Here is an 18605-nt window from a genome sequence, read left to right as displayed (position 1 = left end):
TGAAGCTAGCTAGCTTGCTGGTATTAGCAGGGTGGCTCACTTACCTTCCAGAGACTCGGCTTCGTCTGTCACACCTGATAAACAAACGGCTGGAAAAACGTTAAACTACATCATCTATTCTAGCGGGCAGCAGGCCTCGTCTCCGCTGGTTTGACTTCCATTAAATGCCAAAATACGTTCAGCTACACTTGTGTAAAGACAGAAGTTACATTAATTCCCCAAAGGGATGAAAACGGCCGTTTTGTTGCCCGAAATTGAAGATGTAGCGGTAGCGCTTGATCTGAGGCTGTCTGTCCCCTAGCAATAACCAATCAAATGACTCCTCTTCCTTTTTCGCTTAATTTCATTGTTACGCGTATGATAGACAGTTTAAGGGTCATTACCGCCACCTACCGGACTGGCGACAGACTTACAGTGGCGACAGGCCGCCAAAGCTGCTGCCCTTGCAGTCTTCTAGGGACATGATTAAATAAATAATGGAATAAATATGAATGTAGTCAATGGATCAAGATTTATTATTGTACTTAGCAGCATTTTTGAGACACTTTACACAAAATTACACAAGCGCGATTATACAAAGATTGGTGCCTTTAAGATCAATACAATCAAATAAGTAAGATAAAAAATAGTAAAATACAAGAATATAAGAAGCAATCATGGTAATAAGATAAAAAAAAAAGTTATACGCCTACAGAAGAAGAAGTTAGTTTGCCAGTCACATCCTCTGTATTGAATGACAGTATGTCAATATAGAGAATGGTGCATAGAGTTTGTATAAGGTGTAGTTACATATGGACATGTGAGATTAATTACTTGTTTTCAGATGAAACCAAATCACTTGATAATTTACTTTAAACTTCTCCAAAAACCAGCAGGCTCATTGTGGATAATATAATGAGCAGAAGCTCCTAATTTTCTCAGATCTTCTTCAGCCGCCCTACAGCAGGACCTTTCTGCAGAACTGTTATGTTTTATACTTTATGTAAAGTTAGCTGATAATACTTCTGTTACTTCTAGTTGGTGAATGTGAAACTTCTTGTAACAGGGTATTCTACATTGTAGTATTTCAACTTTTGTGTCTGTGTAACAAGCAACTGACCAAGTGAGTGCTGCTGTATAATAAGTAGCTGGTGACTACAACTGTTAAATAAATGTAATAGAGTAAAAAAGTATGATTATATGTTATAAGAAGGACAATGTCTCATAAAATGGGTAAACTCTTGTAAAGAAGATTTGGTAACAAGAAATGTGTGTGCAGTTTGTTGATACTCAGCACATTCATATGATTTATGGATGTGCATGGAACTCCTGATAGTTATAACACTTTACTTTAAGGGAACTCTTCAACATTCAGGACATATAATTGTCAATTGCGTTAAGTGAGGAAATGCATACAGCTGACACATTTTTTGAGACTTTTGAGGTGCTGTAAATGGTGATTGCTTTATGGAAGCTCATTCATGTCAAGAAAAGAAAATAACTACCTCACAGGGAACCAACTGGCTACCTTGCCTCAGGGTTGAGCATACCGGTCATCAGACAAGGAATTAAACAAACTAACCATCCAAAGAAGTCTAACTGAGACATACAGGAGGATCACCAGCCCCTATTTATGCAGACTCTTAAATCATATCAGATTTTAGATTTCAGACATGATTTGAGATATAATTATTGATTGCAAAATATAGCTGTGCTTGAATTTATTTCTTGGCTATTTTGAATTCTGTGGTCAATTTGTAAAAGTGTTTAAGCGTGACAGCAAAATAGTGCAGTAATTTAATGGACAATCGTCTTTATGACCCTTTAATAATGCTGTATGGTCAGCAAACAAATGATAAAAAATAAAAATGCCCACGTCTGAATCATGAGATAGTAGTTCAAATAATTCAAGCTAGAAAGTCAAAATGTAGAATTATGAGACAGATTGTGGCTTATTTTCTCAGAGAATATGAAACAGCACAAAAATAAATTTTCACCTCTACTTTGGCGACATTTGAATGATTCTGACTTAAAATCAGACAAGATGCCGTTGCCCCCATCACTCACACACGCCGAGTTATCTCAGGTGGCAAAACAAAACATCATCTTGTTATCCAAAGCAATCTGAGGATGCCTCCTTTCAGTCTCTCTGTATGGACACAGACACAGACACACACACACGCACACACACACAGCAATTTGCAGTAACCCCATTGTTGTTTTATGCAAACAGTCTGAAGCTGGATAGGACACTCTGAGGCATATGCAAATAAGCCCATAAGGCAGCGCAGGGTGTATTGCAGAGGTGAACATTTCTCCACTTAGGAAAATGCTGATGAGCTGCCGTGGATTTCCAAAACTTTTTATCCCAGTACTTGTAGCTTCGTTTTGAATAATCAGATAGACGGACGACAGCTGGAGCAACACAACCGGTTAAGTCTGTCAGAGGTGAGTCACTCCTCCTTTACTGGAGAATCACTGGGTTTTTAAGATCTTCACTATTTAATAAGAGTTAATATGAGGTGTGGTGACTTCACATGGAGATGACGGTGATAAGGCTTTGTGTCTGTCGTCCCTATGAATGTTACGGCCAGTTCTCACACAGGTGAGCGTATAGCTTGTGTGGTGCCGTGGAGGGGAGGGCGCATTAGAATAAACTCAAGATCATTTTCCTGGGTGGCCTGAGTGCTTCATTGTCCTGGTTAAAGTTACAATCCTGTAGGAAAATCAGCTGTATTTATCATTACAGATATTAAGATGAGCGCAGACACGGTGGAGCAGTCGGAGGCTCAGGCTGACCAGGCAGGTAAGGATATTTTCGCGCTGCTCATGGTGCACATAAACACAGGTGAATCATGTCAACACACAGAGGTGACTCAGGAAAGTGTGCTCTGTTTATTCTGCCACTGCTGGACTTCCACAGAAAGTATGTTTCTTGCCTGTACACCTGAAGAGTGCCAATAAGTGTGTTCTCTTGTTTCAGAGTCAGATTTTTTTTTTCAGCGAGTTACAGGAAGTTTGCTTGTGTTTCAATGAGTAAATAATCTATTGAATACTATTGTCTTAATTATCCTGACAGGATATTAGTTGAATTTAAAGTGGCAAAAATTCCTTGGAAACACTTTTAATGTTTAATTTGACTGGTACTTTGGTTGCTGCTCAGTGAACTTTGCTGTAGCTATTTACATCAGCTTTTAGGAAATTTTTTTACCATATTTAAGTGAAAAAGCTTGATCAAACTTCAACATACAGAGGATATTAACCAACAAACTGTTCTCAACTTGATGCCTGTCAGTGGTAAAAATATAAGCAAAAGAAGTAGCATTTTGATCTGCTCCTGTTTCGTATAGGGAGCCGTGTGTGTGTGTGCGTGTGCGTGCGTGTGTGTGTGTTTGTGTGTGTGTGTGTGTGTGTGTGTGTGTGTGTAGTGGCAGTTGGTTGCTATACCAGGATGCACCTGAGGCTGTTTGCAGAGAAAGGCTGGCTGCTGTCCGGGGGCTGAGGACGACAACCAGTCACAAAACAAAAACCAGGAACCAGCAAAACAGAAAAAGTGGAACTTTTTGTAGACAATGGTTGTGTGAGGGAAGTGAGTGGCCCTGTTTCGTTAAAGTGCTGAATTAAACTCTCTGTCTGATTATCTGTCTAGTGACAGGTGCCGCAGATGGACTTTTTTCAGGAACATTGACTCTAATTTTGTATTACTGGTAGTTGAACACATCACATGCGGTTTTGTTTTCTCACTGATGTCTCATAGTATCTCTACATGAGGATACTTTTGGTTTTGTTTGTCCAGGATTTGATAGTTCTGTCTCCAATATTTCTGCCTTTCTGTCTGTGTTGCTCTCAGCATTAAACAATTACATTAAAATAATCAACAGTAATGTGTCTTTTCGATAAAATGTCCAATTTACTATTGCTGCCACGCCAGAAAAAGAAAAACAGATTAGTATCCTGACATAAAATGCAAATTTTATTGTTATAACAGGATGTTTTTCAAGTTATAACAAGATTTTTTCACGTTGCATTATACAAACTTTTTAACCAGAAACTTTTCTTGTTATAACAATGTACTATTTATGTTATTACAATGTGAAACTGTTTTTTTTTATATTGTTATAACATAAAATGTTACATAATAGGTGAAAATATCATGTTATGATGAGAGACGTTTTATTGTTAAATGTTATAGCATGATTATATAATGTGAAAATGTCTTTATAATGTGAAATGTTTTCTGGTAAAATTAGATAAATAGTATAATGTAAGGACAAGTTTTTTTTGTACCATTTTATGTTTTTGTCCTGTTCTATGACAATATCTTCTTATAACCAGAAAATCTTCATGTTATGGCAGGACACTGATCCATTTTTTCTTTCTCTGGTGTGGCAGCCATAAGTTTGTGTAGCTTCACACTTTTTATTGGAACCTTTTAAAGAAACTGTTTGAAAAATTGGTGACGCGTTTGGTCATCCACGATAACAGAGACATATCGGCTGAAGAAATCAACTTTCTATCTGTCTATCTTATCAACTGCTGAATCTTTTGAGTGTCATATGTCATTTGTGAAGCCAGAAATCTCAGAGACAAAATTAAACAAACCAAAACTATCTGCATAGAGAGATATTATAAGAGAAAGGTGAGAGAAAATATTCTTTTTGTAATTTGGACGGACTAACCCTTTAACTCTACAACCACTGAAGTGTTTTGAAATTGCGTCAAAGACAGCAGACCAGAGGAGTAACGTTTTGAACCTGCCGTGCTCATGTTGGAACTGTACCAACACCTTGTTGAGTGGTTTTCGCTGGTTTCCGGACTGGATGATGCTCTTGAATGTCAGACTTTACCACCAGAGTAAAAGGAAAGCACTATAAAAGTCAGGGCAAATCATGAATAATGTTAATAATAATAGCACATCTGGTCTCATGCTATAGGTCAGTTTTGGACTTTTACTTTCACTAACTATGAAATATGGACCATGCTTTAGATGCTTTGAGCAAATACTGTCGACGAAACAAGTGTTTGGGTTTATTTGTCACAAGTCTAAAACATTTAGTTTCAATTTCAATTCTATTTTTGTTGTCAAGTCTTTGCGTATTTGCATACATTTAAAAACAAACAAACAAAAAAAAAACGTTAAATGCACTTCCTTCCGGGAAGTCAGACATAACTGGGGGTTCCAGGGGTTAGTCTTTATAATGAGTCATTGGAAATTGTTCACGACGTTCATGTTTTTTGTATGAATTTGATTAACAAATAATTTTCAACAATTTGAGAGTGCTCTACACGACAGCAGTCGGCAAACACTGATATATTATAGGTCAAAGCAGCAACAGCTACAGTCAACAACAGCAAGGAAATGAAGAGAGAGAGAGAAATTCCCCAGACTCTCTCACAGAATCATTTAATTGTGTGAGTTGTTGAGTTAAGAGTCACTTGCTGTTTCTGTCAAACTCTTAACCATGTGGGCCTTCTTGTAAATTCAGCATATGTTATAACCTTGTTTTAGGTGGCGCTGCCGCCCCCTCAGCACCCCTAGTTCCTGTGCACATGATAGCAGCCCATACTTTAATCACTATGTTGATAAAAAAAAAAAAAGGAACACATTCAGATGGCAAAATGTATTCACTGTTGCATATTCTTGGTATTTAAATCTTATTTGTAGGAGGCAGGATTACTTTGTGGGATTTCGAACATAAAATCAGCATGTGTGTGTTGCTCCACTTCTCTGTAAAAACCCGTCACTGAATTCACATTTAGATTTTTTTTTTTCCTTTTTTGTAGCTTTCTGTACGTTTTGTAAATTGGCTTGAGATTCAAAAGAGTTCATTTACACCCAAACTTGAGTACCTCTAAAAACACTTTCAACAAAAAAAGAACATTAAAACCTTTGTTAATGGCAGATAAAGTACAGGACTGCTGTATAAGTTTTAGGGAGAGGTATCTAATAAATGAGCACTTGAATGCTTTTTCTCAGACAGTTTGGTATCATGACGATCTGTTTATGAGTTCAGCTCTTTTTCTGTTAAAGGGGCACTATGTAGTTTTGTAGAAGAAATTCAAACTCAGAATTGTCATTTCTAAAATATTAATGAGGTAATAATACAAACACAGATACATATATTTTTTCCATTACTGAACAATCAAGCTGTTTTAAATAACGCCCGATATACAGGCTTTGATTGTGTAGTGTGTTCAAGTGAGAAAAGTGAGAAAAATTAAGTATGTTCAAAGAAGTCATTATGTGTATGAAGTCTGCTGGACATTTCAGGTTGCTGCTGATGTAGACCAGAGGTGGTAGACTACCAAACCTAAAGGTAGAATCAGTAGGATTTGTCCGAGCTGTTTGTGAACGCAAGATTGTTGAGTCTCCCTTCCAGAATGTCAGATACTGACATTTTGGGTTGGTAACCACCCCCCTCCCAGGGCAACAAACTGAGAAAGTAAGAAAATCCAGGCAGAGGGCTGCAGGCTTTCTGCAGATACGAGACACTAACATGCCTTTTCTCCCAATTCTCGTCTGTTGCTGCATTGTTATGTCTTTTGTGTGATTTTGTCTTGCTACGTCTGTCCTGCATGATGCGGCAAGTAAGGGAGTTTCAAACCTGTTTCGAACAAATTTAACAAGTATACAGATATTTGGGTTCAAATGTTAGAATTTTCTAATGCTAGCATTAGGGTGTAGGATTGGTCTACAGCTTCTGTGACTGAGTTTATACTGCAAAAATGTGATATCCAGCCCTGAAGTCATAGAGGGCTGGATATCTGAAGTCAAAGAGATTATTGTGCCAAAGGGTTGAGATCACTTCACTTCGCTTCACTGTAGAGATGAATGTTTTTGATTTCTTCTTACTCATTTCAAACACAGATTGCCTTATTATAATAAATGTTTGTCTTGTTTTCTTGCCTATATTTTAATTGTCATTCATGATCAATTCATTTTAAACATGGCCGACATGAATAAAAACTACTTCCCAGTTTATAATAATTCAAGAGCAGTCTATCAATTTTCAGGACTAACAGATGGAGCAGAGGATAGAACAGCCGGTTAAAGTCGAAAGATTTGACTGACTTTTGTGCAACCATCTTTTCCAGTGTGTGTGTATGCGTGTGTGTGTGCGTGTGTGTGTGTGTGTGTGTGTGTGTGTGTGTGTGTGTGTGTGTGTGTGCAGATGCAGTTCTGGCAGGCTTTCTGCCCTCTGAGCTGATTTGCATGTCTTGGTCATTTCCATACTGGAAGTTTGGCCGTGAAGCTGGTTGTGCTGGGGGGCAGTGACATAGTTAGTTGGTTGGAGCGGGGGAGTGTGTGTGTGTGTGTGTGTGTGTGTGTGTGTGTATGTGTGTGTGTGTGTGGAGGGGGTTTATAGGTATATTTGCATTGAGTGTCTCCAGTAGCTCGCTGCCTCTCTCTCTCTTTCTTTTTTCTCTCTTTCTCGCTCTCTCTCTCACCACACACACTCATGCGCACACACACATGCGCACACACACACACGCGCGCGCACACACACACACGCACACACACACACACACACTCCCAAAGGCCCCATTTGACATTCAAATGATGGGAGCTTATCGAGCACACCTTTGAACTCTGCTGCTCTATCAGCCCATCCTCTCCACATACAACAACACTGAGTGATATAAACGTCAGGAGGAAAACTCACTTCTTGAAAAGACTTTTACATAGATTCCTATTTCATTTTTTTCTGAATCTGTACATAACTGTGGATAGGATCACTCTAAATTATTCTCAGTACGTAGTAGTAACTAATCACATATACTAAACTTACTGGAATCAAGTCATTTTTTATGCTGCCTAAGTATGCATTACAACATGTAATCTACTTAGTTACTTTTTAAAATTGTAATTGAGCACTGAGTTCATCACCTGTTTACTTTTGCTTGTGTATTATTTTAGAACCAGTAGATGTACTTGGTATTTAGTAATATTTCAGCAACTGTACTCCCACTTGAGTATTATCAGTTAGGCTCTTTGTTGAATGTATTTTTCATATTAAGGTATGGTCCTAGTTTGTATTAATAATATCAGTTAATAATATATTATCGTTTTGTAGTTCTTCATGTCTTACTATATGAATTTGACAAAATATAACAATATCCATGTTAACAAATGGTACATTTATGGTTAATGAATAAATACATTTGACTGTGTACAAACAATAAAATACTCTATAAGCTATTTATAATGTATTTGTATAGGTTTATAAACATCATCTACAACTTTACAATAAACAATTATATGACAAATGGTTTATGATGGATTTAACTTAAATAACAGCCAACTAAAATTTAATTACATAAACTGTCTGCAGTCTGCATTTTATTCTGATGTCACATGTTTCGTATCAATCCATTTAGCTTAGCGTCGTGTCAGAGACAGTGTCTTCCTGTAATGTGTTTACCTTTAAACACTGCTCAGCAAACTGCTTAAAAGGTCTATTTTGTTCTTTTCTGCAATGTTTTTCTCTGTTTGATTTGATTGGACTGGACTAACATGTATGGGTCCTATTTGGAAATTTTGTGATTGTAGCCGTAAAGCAAGTATGATTAAGTGGTGAAATAATAGTTTAAAGAAAGAACTGATTGCAAATCAGGTGTCACGTGTGCACATGCAACTAACGCTGAAAGCTAATAGACTTAATATAATCTGTATATGATTTGATTTGTCATTTTAAAAATCTGAATCTCTCTCTCTTGTCTGACATTCAGAGCAAAATGGGATCGACTTCAACAGACAAGTGAGTAACAGATTTTTAATAACTTACTGAACTTTCATGAATGAGCTCTCTGTCAACAGGAAGATCCGGATTGTTTTGTTTAACGTGTAGTAACCAGTATCCGTTTCCTGTTTGTCTGTTTCCTGCATGTACAGACACAGTCTGTTTGTAAGCTGCAGAGTTGGCGAATCTGGTGTCATGCAACATTTTGATAATGTCTTTTCAGGGCAAGCATTCATCATGAGCTATGTATGGCATCTATTTAAGCATTTTTCCCTTTTGGAGTGAGTGAAACCGCAAGGATCCAGAACAGAAGTCTTATCAATTTGATATTTACATGATAAATCTGGTGCTCTATGTTGTAGTTATTGACAACATTTTTTTTTTACGAAAACACCAAAACCAACACTTTTCTTTCTAGGCTTATTCATCTACTGTTTTAGAACGGCTAAATTTGATATTCTTCCACTATGTCTGACCCCCTGTGTGTTCATTAGTTTTTACAACTGAAAAAGAAATATTATGCATAAAAAAGTAGATGGAAAAAACAATGCACCTTTTGCATTAGACTTTCCTGAATTATTTCTGCTTTAACAGCTTAAAAACGTTTTAATGAAAAGAGTTTTCCATTGCTTGTCAACTGACAGAACTAATGCATGGACCAATTAAAGTGCCACATTCGGCCCACATACCAGCAGTGTTTTAGATCACTGATTCTGACTGAAGGCAAATCTTAGGGTAGGATCAAAGCAATACATACGTGTTTTCTCCAACATACACGTTTTCAACGCAAAACATTGTTATGACGTAATGAGTTTTAGATAAGTTTTGCTTGCAGTTGGCACCTACATTATGTCTGACATAACAGTGGCGTAGCACTCAGAAATTGTGGGGGTGCGCCAAAACACATAAAATGGCCATTTCTACATAATGTTTCTTAATGTATGAAAAAGACAAGTAATAGCAAGTTATACATACAGTATATTTAAATGTGTAGACTGTATTCTGTGGGTCAGCTAGATATTGGTTCGGATGATTATTGGATCTGATATTCAGGATTTTTCTGATTTAAATTCAGTTGCAGATCAGATGAATTAATCTAATCATTCATTACTTTGCTACCATGACATGTGCAACGTAACTTGTAACTCGAGGTCTCAAAAAATGTTGAGTGAAATGCACAGTATTTTCCTCCAAAATGTAGTGAAGCAGATAATTATACAAAAATGTATACTGTATATAGCAGAAAAAGGGGAAAAACTCAACTAAAATACAATTGCCACAAAATTTGTACAAATTTTCTTTTAAAAAAAGACTCTAAATTTCCTAAAACAGCTGTGTGTTGGGGACTATTTTCAGCTGTGGATAAACACACATTTTAGTGAGAATTTATAACAGCAGGATGTGCAGAATGTGGGGTGGAATATACTGAAGGCTCATGTCAGCACAACAGTGTGGTACATTTAAGTCTTTATTATGGTTGTTGGACAACAGTGGAGCTCTATGGCACCGTGGAAATATTAACCAACTCTTGCTAATTGGATTTAATCAAGTTTTGGTCTTTGGTCTCTCTGAGATTTTGTGATATAAAACAAATGTCAACCATCACAAGACATCCTGTATTTTCTGACAGACTTAAACAAAATTCAGCTGGAACATACATATCCTGAAGCCTCCAGCAGTCATTGATACTGAATCTTTTCCCAGGATACAAGTTTTAACTGACTTTTCGACGGCTAACATCCTCAGGATAAACTACCTGCTTTCCCACAGTTGTCAACAAAGACTGCCATCTCTGTAGGAACAATGTAAATACATTGCCGCTATTTGAATTACCTCTCCAAACACTCTTTTTGGAATTGGAGGCTTTTCTTTAAGTGGTTTCAGGAAGTGACATGGCTTTCAGGGGTTAGGGGTTGGTGTGTGAGGTGGGGGAAGATATTTGAATACTGGCTCGCACAAGGGGAGGGAGACAGTCTATCACTCTTTGTATCATGTTTAGTCACCAAACTGGTCCTGGAGTGAGTCAGTCTGCGTGTGTGTGTGTGTGTGGCGTGTTAGCAGCGTCACTCCACAGTACACAGTCACACACACGTAAGCATCAGCTCATTTAACCCTTAGATCATCCACACGTAATGTTTCCCATCCTTTCAGCTCTACACAACTGACCCTCTTTTATATTTACTGGATTCGTAATAATGCTGAGTTAACACAGTCATGTTTTGCTCTCTTAGATAAAGACAGAGGATCTCCACGACTCGCCTCACCCAGGTTCCTCACTGAAGACATGTCACCAGACGACCTCTCCGATGTCTGGAGGGGTAAGGCAGACAGTCAAGAACTGATGTTATTTATTTTGCATCTGTGCTTGTCAAACAGCGTGTGAGCCTTTCGTCACAGACTGTGTGTCACAGAAGAAGTTTTCTGATTCACTGAAGTCAAAGTAGAAATTAAGGAGAAGAGCTCTGCTACAAGCGACAACTTTAAGTGAGTTGACTTACAAGAAAACAGTATAATGTCTGGATCTGAGGAAATAACCCTGGTGATGTCACAGATTATGTCATCAGGGTTATCTCAGTTTGAGCTTGGAGACAGCACATTTTTAAACAGAAAACCTGAGTTCAAACACTGAGAAGACAATAATGTTTAACCGGCAGGAAGGGTTTACCAACATTGCAATATGGGAAATGTAGGATCCAGCGTTTTTGGAGTGTTACCTAAACACCCAAGTAGAGCACCAGGCTTTGAAGCCATTGAATTCGACAAAAACATTGTGTAATTACATCATCACGTGAGGCACTGCAGCCCAGACAGATATGAAATTACCTTTTTCCCGAAAGGTCAATACATTTTTTGGAGTATCACAACACCCCTGAAATTATTTGCATTTTTAGTAGACTTTGAATTGTCAGAGTCTGAGCAATTCAGGCCAGTAAAAATGGGAACATTTAGAAGAGCCCCACGATTAAATTAACTTATACCTATTCAAGTTAGCTGGGTGCTAAACCGGAAGTTAGCCAACATGCAGCTTTCATAGGACTAAATGGGGCTCCACCTACAACGCTGTGTCCAGATTTAGAAAAAATTCCTCGGTTTGACCCCTTTTAGGAATTTACATAAAAGATGTCTTGGCCTCAGCTGCATTCCTTTTGTCATTTAAAAAAAATGACCCGAACTTAACACAAAGCTGCCATGAAATCACTGATGATACACTGAACCAAAGAATCCTGTACATTTGTTGGTCCTTTCAACTACTATACACAGTTAGACTTTTCAAGGCCTTAATCAAAATTAGTCATTGAACAAATGTAAAGTAAGATTTCATTGAAATAAGGCTCATTTTGTTGTCTATATTGTGTTTGTGCTCCAGGAGCTCCCCTCTCTCCACACCATGCAGCAGCTGGTTCTGATGCCACCTTCTCACCTGTCATCTCCGTCCCCCTTCCTGCTCTCCCAGAGCCCCACCAGCCACCAAGGTCTTAAAAAACTTCCACTCTGATGACACAGTATGGCAACACAGCTGGGATGAGGCCTCTCTGAATTAGATAGGAAGCAAGGAATTAATTCTTACTGTCAGACTTAAGGCTCAAATCATGATTTTAAGAAAACATTTCAGCCTTCTTTCAAGGAAATCTGACATTTTAGAAATATGCTTTAACCAGATTACTTGCACAGGCACACTAACAAAGCATAATATATATTTATTATCGTTGATGTATTGTCTGTGGGAAATAGTCCAACATCTCGAAAAGCAAGTACCTAATAATATAATAATAATTCACATTGCATGTTTGTGCCTTATATACAGAGCTGGAATCAGGACTTGATTAGCCTTGCTTAGCATCAGTACTGACAGCAGAGGGCAACAGCTAGTCTGCTGGAGAGAAGACACAAGAATTTGCAATTTAAGGAGGAGTAACTTTCTGGAGCTGTATCTTGACATGGAGCAGAAGTATCTTGGCTAATCCACCAAAAACCTTGTGTTATCTATCCTCTGCAGCCCTTCTGCAGCAGAACCTGCTGTCCCTTCCTGGCCAGAGTCAGGCTAATCTCCTTCAGCACCAACCTGGACTTGCTCTGACTCCACAGGTAAAACCATAACACCACAAAGTACTGTGTACAAACAATCAGAGGAGCTTGTCAAATGTAACCCATTGCTTTGGTTTTATACTGATCCGCTGTGCTAGCACAAAAGGCAGACAGACAAAGCAGTGGTTATGATAGCAGCTAAAGTGCCAGATATTTTTGTAAGGAGTTGGTGGAGACGAAAAACAGAGGTAAAGGCAGTGCTGCTATTGGTCATACACTGATCACATGAACAATAGTTGCTCCATAATTGCTGGATTTGTAAATGATCAAATAACTGTTTGCTAACATGTGTCAGTGTTGTATTTACAGCTTCTGTTTCAGTGACCAAAACAAAATTTAATTCAGGTTCCAATTTACATTTATGGCTAACTGTTACAAAGTACAAGTGCATAAAAAGAACTCGAAAGAAGTACTACCACTAGAAAAGGTAGCTATACATGAAATGGTGCTAACTTACCATATCAAGCTTTCATAGCATGATACAAAGGTACAATTCTGCAGCACTAACAATGTCAGTGGAGTCCAAAAGCTCCGGATAGCAGCCAAATGCAAAAATCTGAACATCAAATGTCAAGTTAATGTTTTGTCTTGTTGAAACTATATTAGAGTGATTGTTGACCTTAAAAACCTGTGGGGGAGTATCACATGAAAAGCAAAGATGTTCTGTCTGTTATGTTTCCCTGATTCAGGGGATGAGTCGCTCTGGTCTGGCAGCATCCTCAGTGGAGAACCACATGGACATGTCCCACCTGCAGATGCCTAAGCACATGTCGGTACAACCACAAGAAGAACCCAGTGATCTGGAGGAACTGGAGCAGTTCGCCAAAGCATTCAAACAAAGACGTATCAAACTGGGCTTCACCCAGGTAGATAAGAGATACAACCCTCTATGTCTTCCTTTAAAGGCCCCTAAAATGTTTTTTGCTACTATAAGCATTATAGTCCTTTATTAATACATTGTTTTCTGCCAAAGTAAAAACAAACAAACAAACAGAAAAACATCATCTGACACTTTCTTATAATTTTTTCCTGCAATATCATCATATTCTGTAAAGATTCTGCACATTCTGCTTGCATTAAGTTTTCCAAAAGCTGTCTACATGTTTGTGGTGACATTTTGATTTCATAGCAAATATTTATTTAGGGTTATGCATGACTGTTCATTTTTGTTCTTGGAAACAGAAGTTTATACAGCCCAGCTCAGAGAACCAGTATCTACACTTCTACACTTACATTGTTAATTTGTGTTTGTGCTCTCACAGGGAGACGTGGGCCTCGCGATGGGAAAACTTTACGGGAATGATTTCAGTCAGACCACGATCTCCCGCTTCGAGGCTCTCAACCTCAGCTTCAAAAACATGTGCAAGCTCAAACCTCTGCTGGAGAAATGGCTGAGTGATGCAGGTACAACAAAGTCGCCACCATTTTTTTTTTTTTTCATAGTACCAATAATTATTCTGGCTTGATATGAAAAAAAATCAGCTAGAAAACATGCAAAGCAAATCCAAAATTCAATAAAGCAGTTTCTTTAGGAAGGTTTAATTGAATTACTTTAAATAATTTAATCCTAAATCTGCAAGAATATTTTGGTTAATATTGGTAGAATATAGAGGGATGTTTTGGCGTTTCCATTACCTTAGAATGAGCCTTTCATACACACCTGGGGCAGGTCCTCTTCCTCTGACTGCCATGTTTCTACAGTATCCCAGAATGAACACACCAAACTTCGACCCTATAGAGGGCCTTTTGAGTTTTCTACGTTTTGTTAATTGCAGTCTGCCACCACACAGCTAGATGCCACTAAATACCATACATAGACCTTTAGTAACAGCAATAATCATAATCAAATCAGTTTTGTTTATATACCTCAAAATCACAGTCACAGTGCCTCTGTCAAAATCTTTTGTCCTTAGACTCTCAATTTAAGTGAGGAAAAACAAAGGAAATCACTTTTAACAGAGGAAAAAGATTGAAGAAACCTCTGGAGGAGCCACAGAGGACGGATCCCTCTTTTGGGACGGACAGACATGCAAGAAATGTTGCATGTATAGAACAGAACAACAAAATCCCAGTTTCCAAATTGATAAATGTCTGATACAAGTAAATTATATAAAATGCGAAGAATGTGGATTCAGGACGACGACTGAGCAGGTCCAGGCCTCCACTCCACCCTGGTGACCTGGAAGAGGACAGGCCAGACAAGATAATTAGAATTTATGAATTATTATTGATATTATTTAGAAAACCATATCAAAATATAAAAAAGACAGAAACGTTATAGAAGGACAGATATGCCTAAAGCCTCAAAAGAAAAACACCTTTGCGCAGATTTGTGTTAAGGCCACAAAAAGGTGTTGTGTACTAATTCTGCCCCTACTTGAACGATTGTATTGCTGTTTTAGAAGAGATGACGAATATACATGTTGTATTTGTTTTCACATTAGAGAACTCACCCTCTGACTCAATAACCAACCCTACCTCTCTGCCGCCCATGATTGAGGGCTATGGTCGCAAACGGAAAAAGAGGACAAGCATCGAAACGAACATCAAGCTGACGCTGGAGAAACGTTTCCTTGACGTGAGTTCAAGATTGAATCCATATTTAATAAGTTCTTATAATAAGCCTACTCGGCTGTCTAAATTATAGAGGAAAAGTTGTTTCGCATCATGAATTCATGTCTGCTTAATTCTTAATAGAAACATGAAAGATAAGTTCTCATACGTAAATTATATTGTATTTCTGAATGTTTTACAACTGCCTTTAGATATTCTCGCTCATTAGTTATAACTATTCATAATATAAAGCTCAGATTTTTCACATTTCAATTAATATTATGTGATGCAGACATCACTTTAAAATGTCATCAACTAATCATGAACATTTTGGGGGCTTTTCAGAACCCCAAGCCCAACTCAGAAGAGATAACCATGATCTCAGAGCAGCTGGCCATGGAGAAGGAGGTTGTTCGAGTCTGGTTCTGTAATCGGCGTCAGAAGGAGAAGAGGATCTACTGCCCGGTGGCCACTTTATCAGTCAAATCACACAGCTACAACTCCAGAATGGTTAGCTGTCTGAAACATTAACCTCTTGTTCACTTGGAAACATGTAGGATTGAGATCAACGCCCCCCTCGCTTCTTTGCCTTGCGTGTGAAACTGGAGTCATGATGTTGTTAGCCTAGCTTAGCATAAAGATTTGAAGTGGGGGGGAAACAGCTAGCCTGGCTTCGAACAAACTGGAAAAACACACCTGGCAACACCTCTAAATCTAATTAATGGTTTATCAATTTTGTTGACAAATGAAATGTTAGAAGATGTGGTTTCAGGAGGAGCTATGTCACGGTACTTTTCCTGATATCCGTGCAGCTTGTCTGGCTACAGCAGATGGTTGCCAGACATGATTCACAAATTGGCGTTTTTACATTTCTTTTTGTGTACAGATTAAACAAAAGAGATAAAAATGTTTTAATCATTGAACTTTAGATGTGTTGGTAGTTGTACATTTGAACTTTGGACAGAACCAGTCTAGCCATATGATAAGATAGGCTAACCACCAGTGTCGGGGGAGTAGCAGTGCTCCATGCAACAGCACTCTTGACGTGGTGGGATAGCTAATCTATAGCTAAGCTATTTTCAAAATCATTAAGTGTTTCCAGTGAGCTATTCTAGTAGTTTCCTTCCCCTTTCCTAAACTGCGTGGTTACATATCCAAAAGCCTAATTTTGTCATCCTGTGTGACTGATAAAAAAAAAAAGTTATTTCCAGGAGTTAGCATGTAAAAGTACATAACTGACATTTCACTTCTGACTTTGATTGACCCACATTTTCTCAAGAGCACAACTGAAACCAGAAAATAACTGTTCCAATATGTATTTTCATAGGAAATATCTGGTTACACATCTTTTCTTTTTTTCAAACTGTTTCAGCCCTCAGCATCCAGACCTTACAGCCCTCTGGCTTCAGGTGGAGGTAAATGCTGTCTCCTACACTCAGCTATTGATAATGAGCCTGTCTTGCATTAAAAATGACCCGAACACTTGCATCGGTCATCTTATTATCCAGAGCTAATTTGTACATTGATCAAAAACATATATTTAGTGCTATATGTGTCTGTATATGAGTTTATGATTTTTACCTTTTCCTTCCAGTTTCATCAAACTCCTCTCCAAACAGCGGAAGCCGCGAAGCTTCTCCCAACGGTCTGTCGGCTGTCTCTGCCTCTTTAACCCCTCAGGTCAACCCAGCTTCGTATAGCTCACCAGGGTAAGAGATTCTGACCTCAGCACTCCGGTGGTTGCTTGCTCTCATTCAGTTTAAAGATGTCAGAACATGGCGCTGTGAGGAGCAGATTTCATGTGTTGCCTTTAAGATGTGTCGGCAGATAATTTAATTTAAGAAATTATAAATATTTTGTAAATGCGCATATTTACTTTCTTTGCACAGAGTCAGTAGAGTCTTTCCAGCTGACTTGCTGTTAACTTCCCACACTCATGAGTGGGATAAAATTAGGGGTAATCATACATCCCCACAACTTGGCAAATGACAAAATGGATTAAGTTCTAATAAAAGAGTCAGTCCAGGCTCTTTGTGACCATTGTACAACTCTTCATTTCCCAGTCATTGTGTATGGTGAAAATGCCAATCTGAGGAAAGAATCTTCTCTGCAGTCTGGTGGTATGGCAGTATAACAGAGTTTTATTTGGCCATATTTAGTAAAAAATGGAATCAACGAAAAATGAAGGTTTGAAAGGAATGATTCATAATTTTACTTCTAAAGCTCACAAATGATACATGTTGTATCTCACATGTTTAATCCGTACAAAAGAACATTTTGTGGTTTTGACATGGATTTTGTGCTGGACTGTTTCAGTGTTTTCTTTTGTTTTCTGAAAGTGACAGTGATATGGATCTTTTCATCTAAATTCTTGATGAAACTAAAGAAGCACATCTACCAAATGTTTGGACTATTTCTTCAAACAAGCTGTTTTCCGATCGAATTCGAGTTTTCTGTCACATTTCACTTTGTCTAAATTCATCATTCTTCTCTGCTCTCTTTCAGGGCCTGGTACCGCACATGGACTTCGTCTGCATATCATCACTAAGAAACACGAACTGTATCATACAAAGCTTTTGAAGATTGTTTTTTTTTTTTTTATTTGTTTTTTTTTTTGGGAAGGATATACACGGAAGATGTGACGCAATAACACAATGTCCCTGTTGTGACCAGGTTTCAACTACAGGCTAAAACCTTAGATGGAAACCAAACAGCAGCACAAACAGAGGACTGCAACACACCACAATGCTGTTAACACTCAACAGCCTCGAGCTGTTTGACTTGCGCTCGTGTGACTCTTTACTCTGTCCACACCAGCTGCAAAGATGAAGAATACACTTCAAAACACACACGACAGGTATCAATAACCCTGGTGGGAACGTTCAGGCCTGCATGTTTATGGTTTTAAGACTCAGATAACCTGTTTGAACGTTGAAGGATTCAGGTCCAGGTTCACTAAGTCAAGCTGTTCCTCTTTATACTGCGCTACAATGTTGTTACTATATGTTTTTGTGTTCATAATGTAGCTAGTGTTATGTTAGTGTATGTGATATGGTCGAATACAGTGCAAGCCTGTCTATGCAGTAGAAACAAATGTTTTTTTATAGAAGTTTCATCACGTACATGTATGAGTGGTGCAAAAGACCCTGTATAAAAACTTTTGTTTGTGAACAGCAGTGGCTTTTTTGCTTTAGTCCCTGCAAGGATAGATCTGTTGTATTAAAACAGAAGTCTTATTATTGTTAA

General features: G+C 38.1%; 2 protein-coding genes across 3 annotated transcripts in view; one reads left to right on the top strand and one right to left on the bottom strand.

Annotated features, from left to right (window-relative positions):
• Window positions 1–310, bottom strand: part of trim37 (tripartite motif containing 37) — a 26495-nt gene extending 26185 nt beyond the window's left edge. Inside the window, exon 1 of the mRNA XM_037119292.1 lies at window positions 45–310. The gene's annotated coding sequence lies outside the window, so the exon portion shown is untranslated. The remainder of the gene's footprint in view (window positions 1–44) is intronic.
• The window catches only part of pou2f3 (POU class 2 homeobox 3), a 19824-nt gene extending 1219 nt beyond the window's left edge, over window positions 1–18605 (top strand). Inside the window, exons 1-13 of one of the 2 annotated variants that reach the window (XM_037119293.1) lie at window positions 2293–2427; window positions 2729–2785; window positions 8710–8738; window positions 10952–11038; window positions 12088–12193; window positions 12718–12806; window positions 13496–13672; window positions 14069–14210; window positions 15251–15384; window positions 15705–15869; window positions 16732–16774; window positions 16954–17068; window positions 17865–18605. In XM_037119293.1, coding sequence (XP_036975188.1) covers window positions 2737–2785; window positions 8710–8738; window positions 10952–11038; window positions 12088–12193; window positions 12718–12806; window positions 13496–13672; window positions 14069–14210; window positions 15251–15384; window positions 15705–15869; window positions 16732–16774; window positions 16954–17068; window positions 17865–17907 — 1179 coding nt within the window. In that variant the 5' untranslated portion in view covers window positions 2293–2427; window positions 2729–2736 and the 3' untranslated portion in view covers window positions 17908–18605. Of the gene's footprint in view, window positions 1–2292; window positions 2428–2728; window positions 2786–8709; window positions 8739–10951; window positions 11039–12087; window positions 12194–12717; window positions 12807–13495; window positions 13673–14068; window positions 14211–15250; window positions 15385–15704; window positions 15870–16731; window positions 16775–16953; window positions 17069–17864 lie in introns of those variants that run through there. The other variant, XM_037119294.1, reaches the window with a different exon arrangement.

Source organism: Acanthopagrus latus, chromosome 13 (assembly GCF_904848185.1).
Source record: "Acanthopagrus latus isolate v.2019 chromosome 13, fAcaLat1.1, whole genome shotgun sequence".
Taxonomy (NCBI): Eukaryota; Metazoa; Chordata; class Actinopteri; order Spariformes; family Sparidae; genus Acanthopagrus; species Acanthopagrus latus.
The sequence above is the reverse complement of the archived record's forward strand: the minus strand, read 5'-3'. Positions and strand labels throughout refer to the sequence as shown.